The following is a 15,358-nucleotide window of genomic DNA, read 5'->3' on the forward strand; positions in this document are numbered from 1 at the left end:
GTGTTCAGATATGAAGTTTTTAAAACAAGTTTATTTGTAAAAGGTCACTTCTGTGGTTCTTGTGACGTGTTCATTTGGTCTTTTCACCATTTCTAAATATATTGCTTTCCACGATGACAACATTTCAACACCAATGCATCCCATTCCCGTTAAATATTGTAATTAAATGCATGACTATATCTATCATTTGCTTAGATGAATTACTTACAAAGATCAGCAGTTCCATCTCACAGCGTGTAAATATTTAAGGATACAGCATCTTAAATCAGCCTTTCAGTGTAAAATTAATGGACCTGTTAAGGATTAGAATGTTACAACATGGATACACAGCATTCATTCATTCACTTTTTGGCTCTTGTTCATTATTGATTCAGTAGTTTATCTCACAGGAGGTTCATTTTAACATGATTGCATTTAAAGGTCTTATACAAAGTCATTCAGTAGCATAACCTGACAAGTTTGAAACCTCTAAATTCAAATGCAATACATTCAAAATTGTACAATTCGAAATCTTACCAATACGTGTTTTGGTGTTTGTTTTTGTGACGCCACCACAGAACGACACATGAGAAAAAGTGTGGCGGTAAACACAGAACGTCTTGCAAAGTAGTGGTAACATAACTATGAAAGTGGCCTGGTCAAAATGTTTACATTCATTCATTCATTCATTTTCTACCGCTTTTCCTCACGAGGGTCGCGGGGGTGCTGGAGCCTATCCCAGCTGTCTTCGGGCGTAAGGCGGGGTACACCCTGGACTGGTCGCCAGCCAATCACAGGGCACATATAGACAAACAACCATTCACACTCACATTCATACCTATGGACAATTTGGAGTGGCCAATTAACCTAGCATGTTTTTGGAATGTGGGAGGAAACCGGAGTAAAATGTTTAAATTTTATTCCAAAAGAAGTTAGCTTCTTTTACACTTGTATGACAGTTAGGAATGTTAAAATGTTATTGACAACATTGCCTAGGCACTTAATTATAGGGTTGATAGAGAGTTTGACTCTGGAACAGACTAATTCAATTTCCATCGCTTATCAAATGTGCAAATTTTTTTGTTGGAAGAATCGCAAAATAAACTGTGTTTAACCTTTGAAGGTTGCTCTGTAATAGGAATAATTGGCTAGCTTGATACTGACATTCTCCTCCGATTTCAGATCAACATTTGCAATAAGATTGACTGTTGTAATCAAGACATTAAAAACAACTCCAGAGCTTATTTCCGTCTGTCTTCAGTGCGCTTCAAAGACTAATTAAATGCATTTTAAGCCACCATGTATTATCACTTATTTAGACGAGCGAATGAGATGTGTTTTCTGTGGAAAAAACAGACAAAAAAAAATGTTTTTGACCACATAAATGCTCAATGAGATGCCCCTTTAAGATGCCCCTTTAAATAAATAATAGCAGTAGTTAATTTTACCCTTTGCAAATACAGGAGCAGGCATGTGGAAAATGTAAATACAGGCAGATGGTTTTAAAAAAAGTGCCGAGTGCGATTAGGGAGCACCTAGAAGCCAGAGTCAATGCTGAGAGAGCGACGGGTCACATGTTCAATCTCTCCCGGCACATATTCGCAGAAGCTGGTTTGATACTTTGCCAACATCTTCAGCATGGGACGCAGGTTAAACCACCACTGGACTTTGGGCATGCGGTGCCTGGAAGACATCGTCCCGTAATAATTTCATGACTCAAGATTTGACGACCGCACCGCAAAACAATTCCTGGAGCTTACTCAAAGTCGGTGACGTCTTTGAGTTCGGTGATGGGGCTGAACGCTACGATCTTCCTGTGGAGGCCGAGGACGCACGCGGAGTCTGGCGAGTTGGCGAAGACGCGACCTGAATGAAAGGAGATCCAGCATTTAAACCGTGTGAACATCGGACATTCACACAAAACGAATGTGTGTAAAAAGCCGGCTTTTCCATGCCAACTAGTATCTTTCGCTTACTACCTTGACGGAAGTTTTCCATCAACTTCTCACTTATCCACTGGATGGCTCTCACTCCCAGCTTGGTGCCATAGTTCCTGTCAAAAGGAGACGGTACCCCTCCCTGGTGAGTTCAAGGGAACAGAAAGAAACTCGTTTATCATTGATACTTAGCACATGGCTACTGCAGTTGGATAAGTCGTACCTGCTGGAGGTGACCCAACACGTTGACCCGACAGTCAAAAATGTTCTTCCCCTCGGCTGAATACAGCTTGTGGAGGAAATCGGTTGTGTAATGATCGTGGGATTTTTCATTCCTGTCAAGGAAAAACAATGAAAATACAGCAGAGGGGCTAATTAATGAAAATTAAATAATGGTTTTGTTGTAATGCAGCTGAAAGTACCGTATTTTCTGGACTATAAGTCGCTCCGGAGTATAAGTCGCACAAGGCCAAAAATGCATAATTAGGGAGAAAAAAAACATACAAAAGTGGCACTGGAGTATAAGTCGAATTTTTTGCGGGTAACTACTTGACCAAAACAGATAGGACGTAATAAAAAAAAAACAAAAAAAAACTGTATTATAGAAAGCAGGAAGTGAACAAATGTAACAGTTACTGATTATAAAAGTACCAGATGCAGGGGTAGGATTTAATAAGCTTTGCTTCTTCCTACTCCTTTCGGACATGTGGAACTGTGAACTGATTATGGGATGCATTCAATTGTAATCTGATGCATGTTGAAATGAAATAAAACCATTACCATTACCAAGTTCTAACATTAATAAAAGAATAGAGAACAGGCTGAATAGGTGTAAGATATGCTAACATAATGGTTATTCAGCTACACAATAAATAAACATAAACAGAAAAGGTGTCCAGTGTTTATGTAACATAAACAGTTTTTTCATTTATAAGTCGCTCTGGAGTATAAGTGGCAGGAACAGCCAACCTATGAAAAAAAGTGTGACTTATAGTCCGGAAAATATGGTATATTAATTGTCTAAAAAAAACAAGTCAGTCGGTCTTTGTGCAAGCTGCAGCACCTGGTTTCGTCCAGGTAAATGGACTGACCTCAAAACGAGCCCCCGCTGGATGTCCTTCTTCATTTTCTCCGTTAGATGTTCCACGTTGGTCTGTGAAAAGGCAAAACGATGAGATGCAATGTGGAGAAAAAAACTGGATCTCTCAGAGTTATGCTACCTTCAGGTCATGGATGTTAAAGGGGTCCTCAAAGATGTAGGCTGCATCAGCGCCCACGGCGATACCGGTGCTGGTTGCTAGGTAACCGCAGTATCCCCCCATCGTTTCCACCACAAACACGCGCCTCTTTGTCCCGGAGGCAGATTGCTTTATCTTGTCACAACCCTAAGGGCGGAGGTAAACTAAAATTCAGTGTCAAGGAGAGATAACTGTAGGTTGGGTGTGTGGGGAATAAGAATTGTCAAATAAATAGCTAACCGACAGAATTGGTAATGGTAATGGTTTAATTTCATTTGAACATGCATCAGATTACAATTGAATGCATCACATAATCAGTTCACAGTTCCACATGTCCAAAAGGAGTAGGAAGAAGCAAAGCTTATTAAATCCTACCCCTCCATCTGGTACTTTTACAATCAGTAACTGTTACATTTGTTCACTTCCTGCTTTCATAATTTAAAAAAAAAAATTTAATTTTATAAATTTTAAAAAAATTAGTAGGAGGTGAACTGTTTGTTCACTTCCTGCTTTCCTAATATAGTTTAAGTTATTTATTTATGTATTTTTGTATTTATGTAATTTTTTTATATTTTTTAAATTTTTGTATTTTTTAAATTTTTGTATTTAAATTTTTTTTTATTTTTAATTTTTTTATAATTTTTACAATTTTTTAATTTGTAGAGAAGTAGAGAAGTATTAGATGACATTTTTAGCTAATTGCTTATTTTTAGCCTTATGCATTATTTTAGCTGTTTGAAGATGAACTATATCAACAAGTTGAAGTATTTGTCATTTTAGAAATAAGGAGTTAGTATGTTCTCTGTATGCGGCATTATGAATTATCCTTACTGGCCTTTTTTTGCAGTACATTTAGCGAGTGAAGATTGCTTTTATAGTTATTAGCCTATATTTCCACACAATAAGTAAGATATGGTAGAACCAGAGAGCAATAAAGAGTGTGGAGTGATTTCTGATTGAAAACAAATTTTGTCTTATTAATTGTGTAAAACTAAGACAAATTAAAAGCACTTAACTCTTAATATAGCTCTTAATATCTCACAAGTTTAGCATTACCTCCATGGCGGCATTGACAGCGGTGTCGGCTCCCAAACTGAAGTCTGTTCCAGGGACATTGTTGCTGATGGTAGCCGGAATAACACACATGGGGATACACAGCTCATCGTAACGACCTCGGGCCTCAAAGAGCTCCAGTACGCCTCGGTAGGCCTTTGATTGTTGCGAAGAACATCATTGAAGACCGTATGTTGACCAGTGCTTGTGAAAGTGTTTTAGTATACCTCAAATCCTCCGATCACGAGCAGGGCGGAGATGTTGTACTTGGCGATGTTCTCCACAACCTTCTCCATGTGTTTGCTCGGAAGGGTTCTGACGGCGGGTAAGGAGGTTTAGTATTATAGTATTAAGAAGCATACCAGACCAGTGCTCAAGACCACCTTTTGGTCCCTAACAGTGACCCCCCTTGGCCGGTCCATCCTGCCACATTGTGCCACTGCATTTCAAACACCTGCAGAGACACAGAGGTCACACGTTGCTACGATCGATCCACAGTGACGGACGCAAACGTCTGAGGCCTCACCTCTCCGTTGGCAAAGCCCTGAAAGCCGTCGTGAACAGCGTAGACCTTGTGTCCGTGAGCGATCGCCAACCTCACCGCTGACCTCACCGCCGCATTCATCCCTGCTGCTGGGGCGCCAACGTTGAGGACAGCCAGAGTGAAGTTGCTCTGAGGTGGGGCGTAATTCAGCATGTTGAAATTGAATATGTGGTGTGTGTGTGTGTGTGTGTGTTTGAGATATCCTCACCTTAGACTGGGCAGGCTTCTGGAAAGCAAGAAGCTTGTAGATGTTCCAGTTGTTTTCAAAACTCCTGCAAGAAAATCTACATATTATCTACATATCAACAACATCTTTAAAAGGCGTCTTCTGAGTGCCTTATATTTGCTTAAATATAATACTCCTTATTTCTAAAATCACAAATACTTCAACTTGCTGATATAGTTCATCTTCAAACAGCTAAAATAATGCATAAGGCTAAAAATAACCAATTAGCTAAAAATGTCATCCAATACTTCTCTACAAGAGAGGAGAAATATGATCTCAGGGAAGAAGTACATTTGAAACACTTCTATGCTAGGACTACTACGTTATGCTAGCCATAGCATTTCAGTATGTGGAATCAAACTATGGAATGGATTGAGTAAGACCCTCAAACAATGCACAACGATGAGCCAATTCAAGAAACAATACAAGCAGTTGATGTTTGCTAAATACAAGGATGAAGAGTCTTGAACCAGTCATGATGTGCTATACATATCACTATATTGACACTTACTATGGTACACATTATGTCATTGGATGCTCATATCACCTCGTACTTTGGTACGTGACAAAAAATTAAAAAATTAAAAAATAATAAAAATAAAAAAAAAATTAAAAATACAAAAATTAAAAAAATATTTTAAAAAATTACATAAATACAAAAATACATAAATAAAAAACTTTAACTATATTAGGAAAGCAGGAAGTGAACAAATGTAACAGTTACTGATTGTAAAAGTACCAGATGGAGGGGTAGGATTTAATAAGCTTTGCTTCTTCCTACTCCTTTTGGACATGTGGAACTGTGAACTGATTATGTGATGCATTCAATTGTAATCTGATGCATGTTCAAATGAAATTAAACCATTACCAAATATGTATAAATGTCTGAGTAATAAAATGCAGCACAAAAAACCAGCATGATTTATTCATGATTATATATTTTGAAAAGCCTTGATGGAGTGAAAACAGGATGAGAGGTTAATGTATGCTATGCTAGCTCAACAAAACATACACATCCTTGCGTTGAAAAAGCAAATTACTGTAATATCTATTAACAAATTGCTTTTTTTTGTTTTTATGGCGTTTTTCCCACATTAACCAGCAACAAAAAAATTAATTGCTGGAGCCTATCCCAGCTGTCTTCGGGCGTGAGGCGGGATACACCCTGGATTGGTGGCCAGCCAATCACAGGGCACATATAGACAAACAACCATTCACACTCACATTCATACCTATGGACAATTTGGAGTCGCTAATTAACCTAGCATGTTTTTGGAATGTGGCAGGAAACCGGAGTACCCGGAGAAAACCCACGCATGCACGGGGAGAACATGCAAACTCCACACAGAGATAGCCGAGGGTGGAATTGAACCCTGGTCTCCTTGCTGTGAGGTCTGGAATTGAACCCTGGTCTCCTTGCTGTGAGGTCTGCGCGCTAACCACTAGACCACCATGCAATTTCATGATGATAGTCTTCATGATGATAGTTCACCCCCCACCACCACCACCCCAACCCCTCTGTGTGGGCATGACGGGGACCACGACCTGCACCTTAATTGGCTGCTGGTCGCATCGGGAACCATTTCCCCTTCGTTCTGAGGTACAGTACATTTTACTGCATTCTATACAAGCTACTAATACTACACACAATTTTAGCAAACGTTGTAGTACTCACCCCCCACGCAATTTAACCGCCTCATTAAAGCGCTTTTCATTCATGGCGGTCTGCACCAACTTTGTCTGCAAGAGAGAGCGTACGTAGTAAACAAAGAGTGTCATTATTTGGAGGTTCTCCTCTGAAATATGAAGGTCAGGAGACAGAAGGGAGACTCACCATCTCCACGCACTCCATGAGAGGCAGACGCACCGCGTGGTTCCCCGAAAGGCCAATGACGCAGGCCGGGGTGTCAGGAGACGCCTCCATCAGGGCGACGACTGCCTCCACGCCTAATTTACTGCTCTGAAGAGGAACAGAGGCGGGATGGGAGAAGATGATTAAATTTGACCATCTATGAATAGATAAGAAATGTGATTTTAAACCATAATGCCTTCCAGCAGTGTACAGGTTGCTGAAGCAAAAGTCAACATATACGACAGACAGAGTGGGTGGAAATGAAGAATATGAGCCATTAAAACAACATCACTACCTGTGTAAAGCGCGTTTGCGGGCATTTATTTGTCTGTTTGCATTCAAACTAATTTGAAAAAGTTTTGTATAGATTTGGATGAAAATTGTCAAGAAATGTCGGAAATGTGATATGGAAAAACTGATTACATTTTGGGGATGACGCGACTCAATGTCTGGATCCAGGAAGTATTCTTTGCCCACGGCCCAGGCCATGATGCCGCAACTCAGGGGGGCCACCACACAACAGGTAGGCAGGGGACCCGCAGCGCTGCAGTGGGGCAACGCCACAGAGCTCCCAGCCACCCCAGTCGGTAAGCCCCACAAGAGGAGACACCCCAGCCATCCCCAACCGAGAACAGCCCCCCGACGCAGAGAGACCCCACTGAGGAAACACTGGATATATTCATTCATTCATTTTCTAGGCGGGGTACACCCCGGAAAGGTCGCCAGCCAATCACAGGGCACATATAGACAAACAACCATTCACACTCACATTCATACCTATGGACAATTTGGAGTCGCCAATTAACCTAGCATGTTTTTGGAATGTGGGAGGAAACCGGAGTACCCGGAGAAAACCCACACATGCACAGGGAGAACATGCAAAACTCCATACAAAGATGGCCAAGAGTGGGGAAAGACAAAATAAGAAGCCAAAAAGTTACCACTTCCACACAGAATAGGAGAACTCATTCATTCATTCATTCATTTTCTACCACTTATCCTCACGAGGGTCGCCGTGGGGGTGCTGGAACCTATCCCAGCTGTCTTCGGGCAAGAGGCGGGGTACACCCTTATACTTACGAGGGTCACAGCCAATCACAGGTCACATATAGACAAACAACCATTCACACTCACATTCATACCTATGGACAATTTGGAGTCGCTAATTAACATAGCATGTTTTTGGAATGTGGGAGGAAAACCCACGCATGCACGGGGAGAACATGCAAACACCACACAGAGATGGCCGAGGGTGGAATCGAACCCTGGTCCTCATAGCTGTGAGGTCTGCGTGCTAACCACTAGACCAATGTGCACACTGGATATATGTGATAAGAAATATAAAAACACAAAATAAGAATATAGAAAGTATATATAGGAATAATGACATAAAAAGTAAAAGAACATTAATATTAATATATTATATATATATATATAATTATATAAGAACATTAATAAAAAACAAAAATAAGCATAAAATAACCATTAGATAAAAGTCAAGTTCAAAAGGTTAAAAAAAAGAGTATACTAAGAGCTTAAGAGTTAAAAGCTAAATTAAATAAGTGGGTCTTGAGCCTATTTTTAAACATCTCAACGTTCTCTACGGACCTCAGGTCCACAAACGGCGGCCATAAAACTGGAAAGATGCCTCACCGTGTGTTCGTGTTCTGACTCTGGCAACACATAACAGGCCGGTATCGGACGACCTCAGGGGGTCCGCAATAACATACGCGTTAAAAACAACTCACCAGTATCCTGTCAAACGCTGAGGGCGTTCCTCCTCGCTGAACATGTCCCAGTACGGTGACTCTGGTGTCATAATTCAACCGCTTCACCACCAGCTTCAGAGACACATGAATGCATCTTCAGCATATTATGGGATTCTACAAAGGTTGTGTTATAATGGAGCGGCAATAAGATCCTTCAACGTACATCTTTGAGATAAGTGGAGGAGATGGGCCGCCCGTGGATATCAATAGCTCCTTCTGCAACAATTATAATGTTGAGTCTGGATCCTCTGATACGGCTCTGGAAGTACACACACACACAAAGTTATAGCGGTTAGGAATGCACCAGAGCTCTGTTTGTTTTCATATGCAACCATGGCTCGGGCATCTAGTCCGGATGCCTCCCGGAGGTGTTCCGGGCATGCCCAGCCGGGAAAAGGCCTTGGGGCAGACCGAGGACACGCTGGAGAGGGATTACGTCTCACAACTGGCCTGGGAACGCCTTGGTGTCCTCCCGGTGGAGCTGGAGGAGGTGGACCGGGAAGTCTGGACTTCCCTACTGAGACTGCTGCCCCCACGACCCGGACCCGGACCCGGATAAGCGGAGGAAAATTGATGGATGGATGGACAAAAGAATATCAGCAAATATAGCTACAAGGATAGCAGATACATAGCTGTCTCCAGACATGCATCCAACTATGGTCGCTGATAGACTATCGAAACCTGATACTGATCCTGGAGCAGCTTGCCCCATTCCTATTAGCAAAGCATAGCAAAAAACAGAACAGAACTTGGGATGGGCGTTTGACTACATTCATTCATTTTCTACCACTTATCCTCATGAGGGTCGCATGGGTGCTGGAGCCTATCCCAGCTGTCTTCAAAATGATGGCACAAATCCATTCAGGGCCCGTAAATGTATTTTTTTTAATATATCATCATATATATTTTCCAATTCCGCTATTCTCTTCTGTTCCCATACTGCCTGCAGAAGATTCCATAGTGTGGGTTTCGCTCAACTCGACAAGACACCGCAAAGAAGTTGAGACTCAATCAACATAATTAATTAACTGTATTAATCAACAATCAATTTCACTGAAAACGACATTCCTAGCAATATTTTTTTTCGATTTTTATGCCCGTCCCTGAAGTGACAATAAGTATTGACCGCTCACCGCTTCTAGACGGTCACACATGCGATCCTCCCAGCCGTCCTTCGGAGGGGCCTCTGGGATGAAGAGCCAATCGGCACCGGATGCCAGAGCGGACACCAGAGCCAGATAACTGGAGAAAAAGTCCAAATATAATAGCTGTGTGTGTTGCATGGCGAGGGGGTAAAAAAAAAAAAAAAAGGCATTTCAACTCACCCGCAATGACGACCCATGACCTCCAGGACAAATGTCCGCTGGTGGCTGTTGGTAGAACGACAAGCACGTCATTTTTGTATACTTCTGTATACAGTACTGGAAAAATATGTTGAGATTATTCAGCATATGAATACATGCATTCTTCCTGATATCCCATACTGAAGCGCTTCCCGCAGACTCATGTCATGCAATGGACACATTATACTTTCTCTATTGCATTGACATTTTACCGACTCTTATACTCAAGAAAAATAGTCTGGAGCTGCAAACATAACACAAAGTTTAGTCTTTTTTTTCTATTTGCCCTTTACAACACTACAATACAACAAAGAGAAATGCAGTTTTACCAAGCCTATATCTCATTTTTATGCTTTTTATGCCTTTTGTTTTGTTTTTTTTGATGTGGCTTTTTTGCATCACTTCCTTCCAAAGAAGAGTTAAAATAAGTGGAGTCACATTCAAAGTGCTACGACTTCAGCATTGTTTTTTGTGTGTGACAATTGTCAATATTAAAAAAACGCATAATCAAACACCTTATTATGCCTATAGTACACATTATGTCAATCGCAATTTAAAATGTATTATTTTCACAGCTTAATATAAACAGCTAATGAGTGGTTAGCACGCAGGTCTCACAGCTAGGAGACCGGAGTTCAATTCCACCCTCTGTGTGGAGTTTGGCGAGGTTACGTTGATTGTCGACTCCAAATTGTCCATAGGTATGAATGTGAGTGTGAATGGTGGTTTGTCTATATGTGCCCTTTGATTGGCTGGCCACGAGTTCAGGGTGTACCCCGCCTCTTGCCCGAAGACGGCTGGGATAGGCTCCAGCACCTCCACAACCCTTGTGAGGAAAAGCAGTAGAAAATGAATGAATGAATGAATGAATAAAAACAGTAGGCTGCACGGCGGTCGAGTGGTTAGTGTGCAAGCCTCACAGCTATGAGACCGGAGTTCAATTCCACCCTCTGTGTGGAGTTTGGCGAGGTTAGGTTAATTAGCGACTCCAAATTGTCCATAGGTATGAATGTGAGTGTGAATGGTTGTTTGTCTATATGTGCCCTGTGATTGGCTGGCGACCAGTCCAGGGTGTACCCCGCCTCTTGCCTGAAGACAGCTGGGATAGGCTCCAGCACCTCCACAACCCTTGTGAGGATAAGCGGTAGAAAATGAATGAATGAATATAAACAGTTGTTAACTTCTTTTTACACTTGGGTGCCATTTAAAGATGTTAAAATGTTAGATTAGAGTAAACAGTGCATGAGAATGAAGTGCAGGTTCCACCTTTGTGCAGTCGTCATGATAGCGTCAATGATCTCCATGATGCGGTGCAGCGCCGAGTCTGCTCCAATGGTCATGTCAGTGCCACAGAAGTCGTTGTCTATGGAACCCACCAGCCCCACGATGTTAAGGTGGCTATACTGCTTCGCCAGATCATCAGTTATCCTCCCTGAAAGAGACGCGGTGTTGTGGAAATAAATTATACTGATCAAGTACTGGTTGGGTCGCCGGTCTTTGCATGGTGGGCTCACCCTTCTGCACGAGTTCGTCCAGCAGGCCGCTCCACTCCTTGCGAAAGATGTTGGCTCCGGTGAGGCTGCCGTCGCCGCCGCACACGCACAGGTTGGTGATGCCTCTTTTTACCAGGTTGTAGGCCGCTGCCAACCTCCCGTCTCGGCACGTGAAGGCCTTGCATCGCGCGCTACCGATCACCGTCCCACCCTGAGTCGACGACGTCATAACACAACATGAGTTACAGACCATTACTACTACGAATACTGCGATTGTGATGCTAATTTAACACTAATGAACAATGGAAGGTTTGGATTCCATTCTAATATGGAACAGGGAAACATTCATTCATTCTCTACCGCTTTTTCCTAGGCTGGAGCCTATCCCAGCTGTCTTTGGGCTGGTGGGCAGCCAATCACAGGGCACATATAGACAAACAACCATTCACACTCACATTCATACCTATGGACAATTTGGAGTCGCTAATTAACCTAGCATGTTTTAAAAAAAAACATGTTATTACGAATGATTATAGTTTTACATAAATAAACATTTAACATCACTTTTAGCTTTATTGAAGACTAGCAAACACGGTAAGGGGACGGAAGAAAAAATCATTTTGTGTGCATTCTATGAACAAATAAACCACCAACACACACACACATTATAAAGATGATTGGCCGGGATCTGTCCATAGTGTCCCCATCTGGAGTCACAAATGTGTGCTTTTTTTTGCCATTATTTTTGTCACAAACCACTGGGATTCATTCATTCATTTTCTACCGCTTATCCTCACGAGGGTCGCGGGGGTGCTGGAGCCTATCCCAGCTGTCTTCGGGCGAGAGAGATGGGGTACACCCTGGACTGGTGGCCAGCCAATCACAGGGCACATATAGACAAACAACCATTCACACTCACATTCATACCTATGGATTGAATCTAATTAAGTGTTTTGCTTTTGCTGTATTTTTTTCCCCACAGAAGAGTACTAGCAAAGGATGATGTCGAAATGTGATGATAACCAGAGAACTTAGGCTACATTCACACTATGGCTGAGCGATATATTGATACTTTAATTTCTTTTAAGAATATCATAAACAAGCATATTGTTCATATCGATGTAGTGCACCCAAGTGCAAGCTAGTTAAGGCAAGCTCTGTATCTCATGCGATGTTTTTAGCATTTAATATTGCTTTTTTATTACTTTCTAACTGTTTTTGGCACCATAGCGCCCCCTTAAGCAAGTGTGCAGCTATGGATGTTCATCTTGTTGCCTCTTGCTCAGCATTTGGGCACCCCTTCACCGTGTCTGTGTGCACATAATTTATCGTTCTAATTTACATTTCAATACACTTGCATGCTATATAAGAATATTCGAATGTTACTTCAAACATGGGTTGTGCAGTTAATAAACAACTAACTGGAAGTGGACTAGCGTCCCAGAAGAAACAACTTTAGAGGTTCCACTGTACTTCTGGAACTAGAGTCCAAAGGTTATTGCTACCGTGACTGTAAAAAAAAACAATACAACAGGAGTTAAAATGACAAAAATCACGACAAGACTGTCGCTTCTCAGTAGAAGCGCATGCCTTTCAAATGCCACTCAAGGTTGCAGGTTGCATTCCAAGTGCTTCTCCTCTCGCGAGTTAAAACCGCACGAGGACAGCTAGCTACGCCACATGAACCAAGGCCCCCTTACCGGTTTATAGCCTGCGTATTATGCAGGTATGGCGAGATGGTCGAGATAAAATGTCCTATTAGAATCATAAAAAAAGAAAAAGATAGAAAGAGTGAAAACATATATTGCTACATTTTAGAGGGAGGAAGACGCTTGTGTTGACCTGCTAAAGTAACACGCGGACGTCTAGTCATAGTAAGTCAGCAGCTCCAACCTACCAGCTGGATGATGTTGGTCACACTTTGCCAGTGGGCTAGTTTGATGTTATCGCCACCATCCACCAGGCCCTGGTAACCCTAGTCAGCAAGTCAAAAAAAACGTAATATAATATAATAAATTGGATTAAATACATAAAATTTCTGTTAAAAAATAACAACTCATACAAAACTATTGGATGCTATAAAGCATAGGTTCCCAAAGGAGGGGGTAAGTAAATACAAATTACAAATGACAAACACTGAGATTTACGTAATGCAACTGAACGCTTCATATGAACATACACAGTGCAGAAGAAAAGTGGTAGCATACAGTTCTTCAATGGTCTGTGTGCATATATAAATGTCATATATCAAAGATATCGTATTTTCCGGACTATAAGTCGCACTTTTTATTCATAGGTTGGCTGTTCCTGCGACTTATACTCCAGAGCGACTTATAAATGAAAAAAATGCTTATGTTTATTTTTTTATGTAGCTAAATAACAATTGTGTTAGCATATCTTACACCTATTCTTTTATTAATGTTCGAACTTGCCTTCCAAGACGATGTAATGTCTGTTTTGGTCAAGTAGTTTGGAAAATAAATTACCTGCAAAAATGCGACTTATACTCCAGTGCGACTTATGTATGTTTTTTGCTACCTAATTATGCATTTTTGGTCTTGTGTGACTTATACTCCAGGAGCGACTTATAGTCCAGAAAATACGGTATCTCACAGTGTGGTTTATGTTTTTTCAGTGTTCAGGATGGGGGTACTGTGAAAGGTTTGGGAACCACCATTGTACAAGATGTGTGTACTATGTACTCTGTTTTACCTCATATATAAGGTAGACCTTGGCTCCAACATAAATGCCCATTCTGGTTACAGCTCGCACAGCAGCATTCATCCCTGTGCCAAAAACAGGTTCAGAATGTCAACATTGTCTTAGCAACAATACAATATTCATTCATTCATTCATTCATTTTCTACCACTTATCCTCATGAGGGTCGCGGGCGTGCTGGAGCCTATCCCAACTGTCTTCGGACGAGAGGCGGAGTACACCAAGCCAACCAAAGTCGCCAGCCAATCACAGGGCACATATAGACAAACAACCATTCACACTCACATTCATACCTATGGACAATTTGGAGTCGCTAATTAACCTAACCAATTATGTCATTGTATGGTCATATCACCTTGTACTTCGGTACGAGGTGCATTATTAAAAAAATAAAAAAAAACTGTATTATGGAAAGCAGGAAGTGAACAAATGTAACAGTTACTGATTATAAAAGTACCAGATGGAGGGGTAGGATTTAATAAGCTTTGCTTCTTCCTACTCCTTTTGGACATGTGGAACTGTGAACTGATTATGTGATGCATTCAATTGTAATCTGATGCATGTTCAAATGAAATTAAACCATTACCATTACCAAAGTATGGCAATATGTGCCTTATTTCTGTAACTGGACAATTATGAAATGAAGTTTACATGCATTAGTTCCAGTTACTAAGGTCTATGAACACTCCATCAATACTATAAACTGTAGTTTTCTTTCTTAACTACGGTAGTTTGTCATTATTGTGTGTTGTACTTTACAGTACTGTGTCAACAACGTATGGACGCCACGTACTTTAGCAATGGCTAGCTTAAATTGTACTCGAGTGTTGCTGATATTATTGAATTAAATAATAATAATAATAACAGCCGAGTTTGGAGTCACCTTGTGCGTCTCCTCCGCTAGTGAGCACCGCTATTGCTCGGCCCGCTCCCGTCATCTTCAACTTCTCCAGGTCCATCGAGGACATTTTCTTTTCTTGACAAGGAATCTGTCAATAACTGGGATAAAGTCCTTACTGTGAGAGTTTAGGCTAGTTTTATGTACTCGCTGGTCCGAAGCAGTCACTTCCTGTATAGAAGAGCGGGCTTTAACCTTCCACCTTACGTGTTGTCTGTCCTGCAGTTGACTCCGCCTACTCCGAAGGCAAAATGGTTTTGTTAACCCGTGCAGGCCGATATTCCGTGCAACAATTCTTTGAGTGGAT

General features: G+C 41.4%; 1 protein-coding gene across 1 annotated transcript; it reads right to left on the reverse strand.

Moving 5' to 3' along the window:
* Nucleotides 1-43: 43 nt before the first annotated feature.
* On the reverse strand, nucleotides 44-15,275 carry pfkla (phosphofructokinase, liver a). The gene is made up of 22 exons (XM_058082700.1): nucleotides 15,037-15,275; nucleotides 14,147-14,220; nucleotides 13,332-13,409; nucleotides 11,456-11,645; nucleotides 11,208-11,373; nucleotides 9,924-9,968; nucleotides 9,732-9,840; nucleotides 8,762-8,857; nucleotides 8,578-8,670; nucleotides 6,812-6,937; nucleotides 6,653-6,717; nucleotides 4,960-5,023; nucleotides 4,734-4,880; nucleotides 4,591-4,661; nucleotides 4,435-4,522; nucleotides 4,211-4,363; nucleotides 3,137-3,301; nucleotides 3,008-3,069; nucleotides 2,140-2,251; nucleotides 1,959-2,058; nucleotides 1,740-1,845; nucleotides 44-1,662 (listed from the first exon to the last, which is right to left on the reverse strand). Exons 1-22 carry the CDS (start codon nucleotides 15,119-15,121, stop codon nucleotides 1,515-1,517), a joined length of 2,343 nt encoding a protein of 780 aa, XP_057938683.1. The 5' UTR covers nucleotides 15,122-15,275; the 3' UTR covers nucleotides 44-1,514.
* Between the last annotated feature and the right edge of the window lie 83 nt (nucleotides 15,276-15,358).

The sequence above is a fragment of the Doryrhamphus excisus genome, chromosome 9 (assembly GCF_030265055.1).
Source record: "Doryrhamphus excisus isolate RoL2022-K1 chromosome 9, RoL_Dexc_1.0, whole genome shotgun sequence".
Classification (NCBI taxonomy): domain Eukaryota; kingdom Metazoa; phylum Chordata; class Actinopteri; order Syngnathiformes; family Syngnathidae; genus Doryrhamphus; species Doryrhamphus excisus.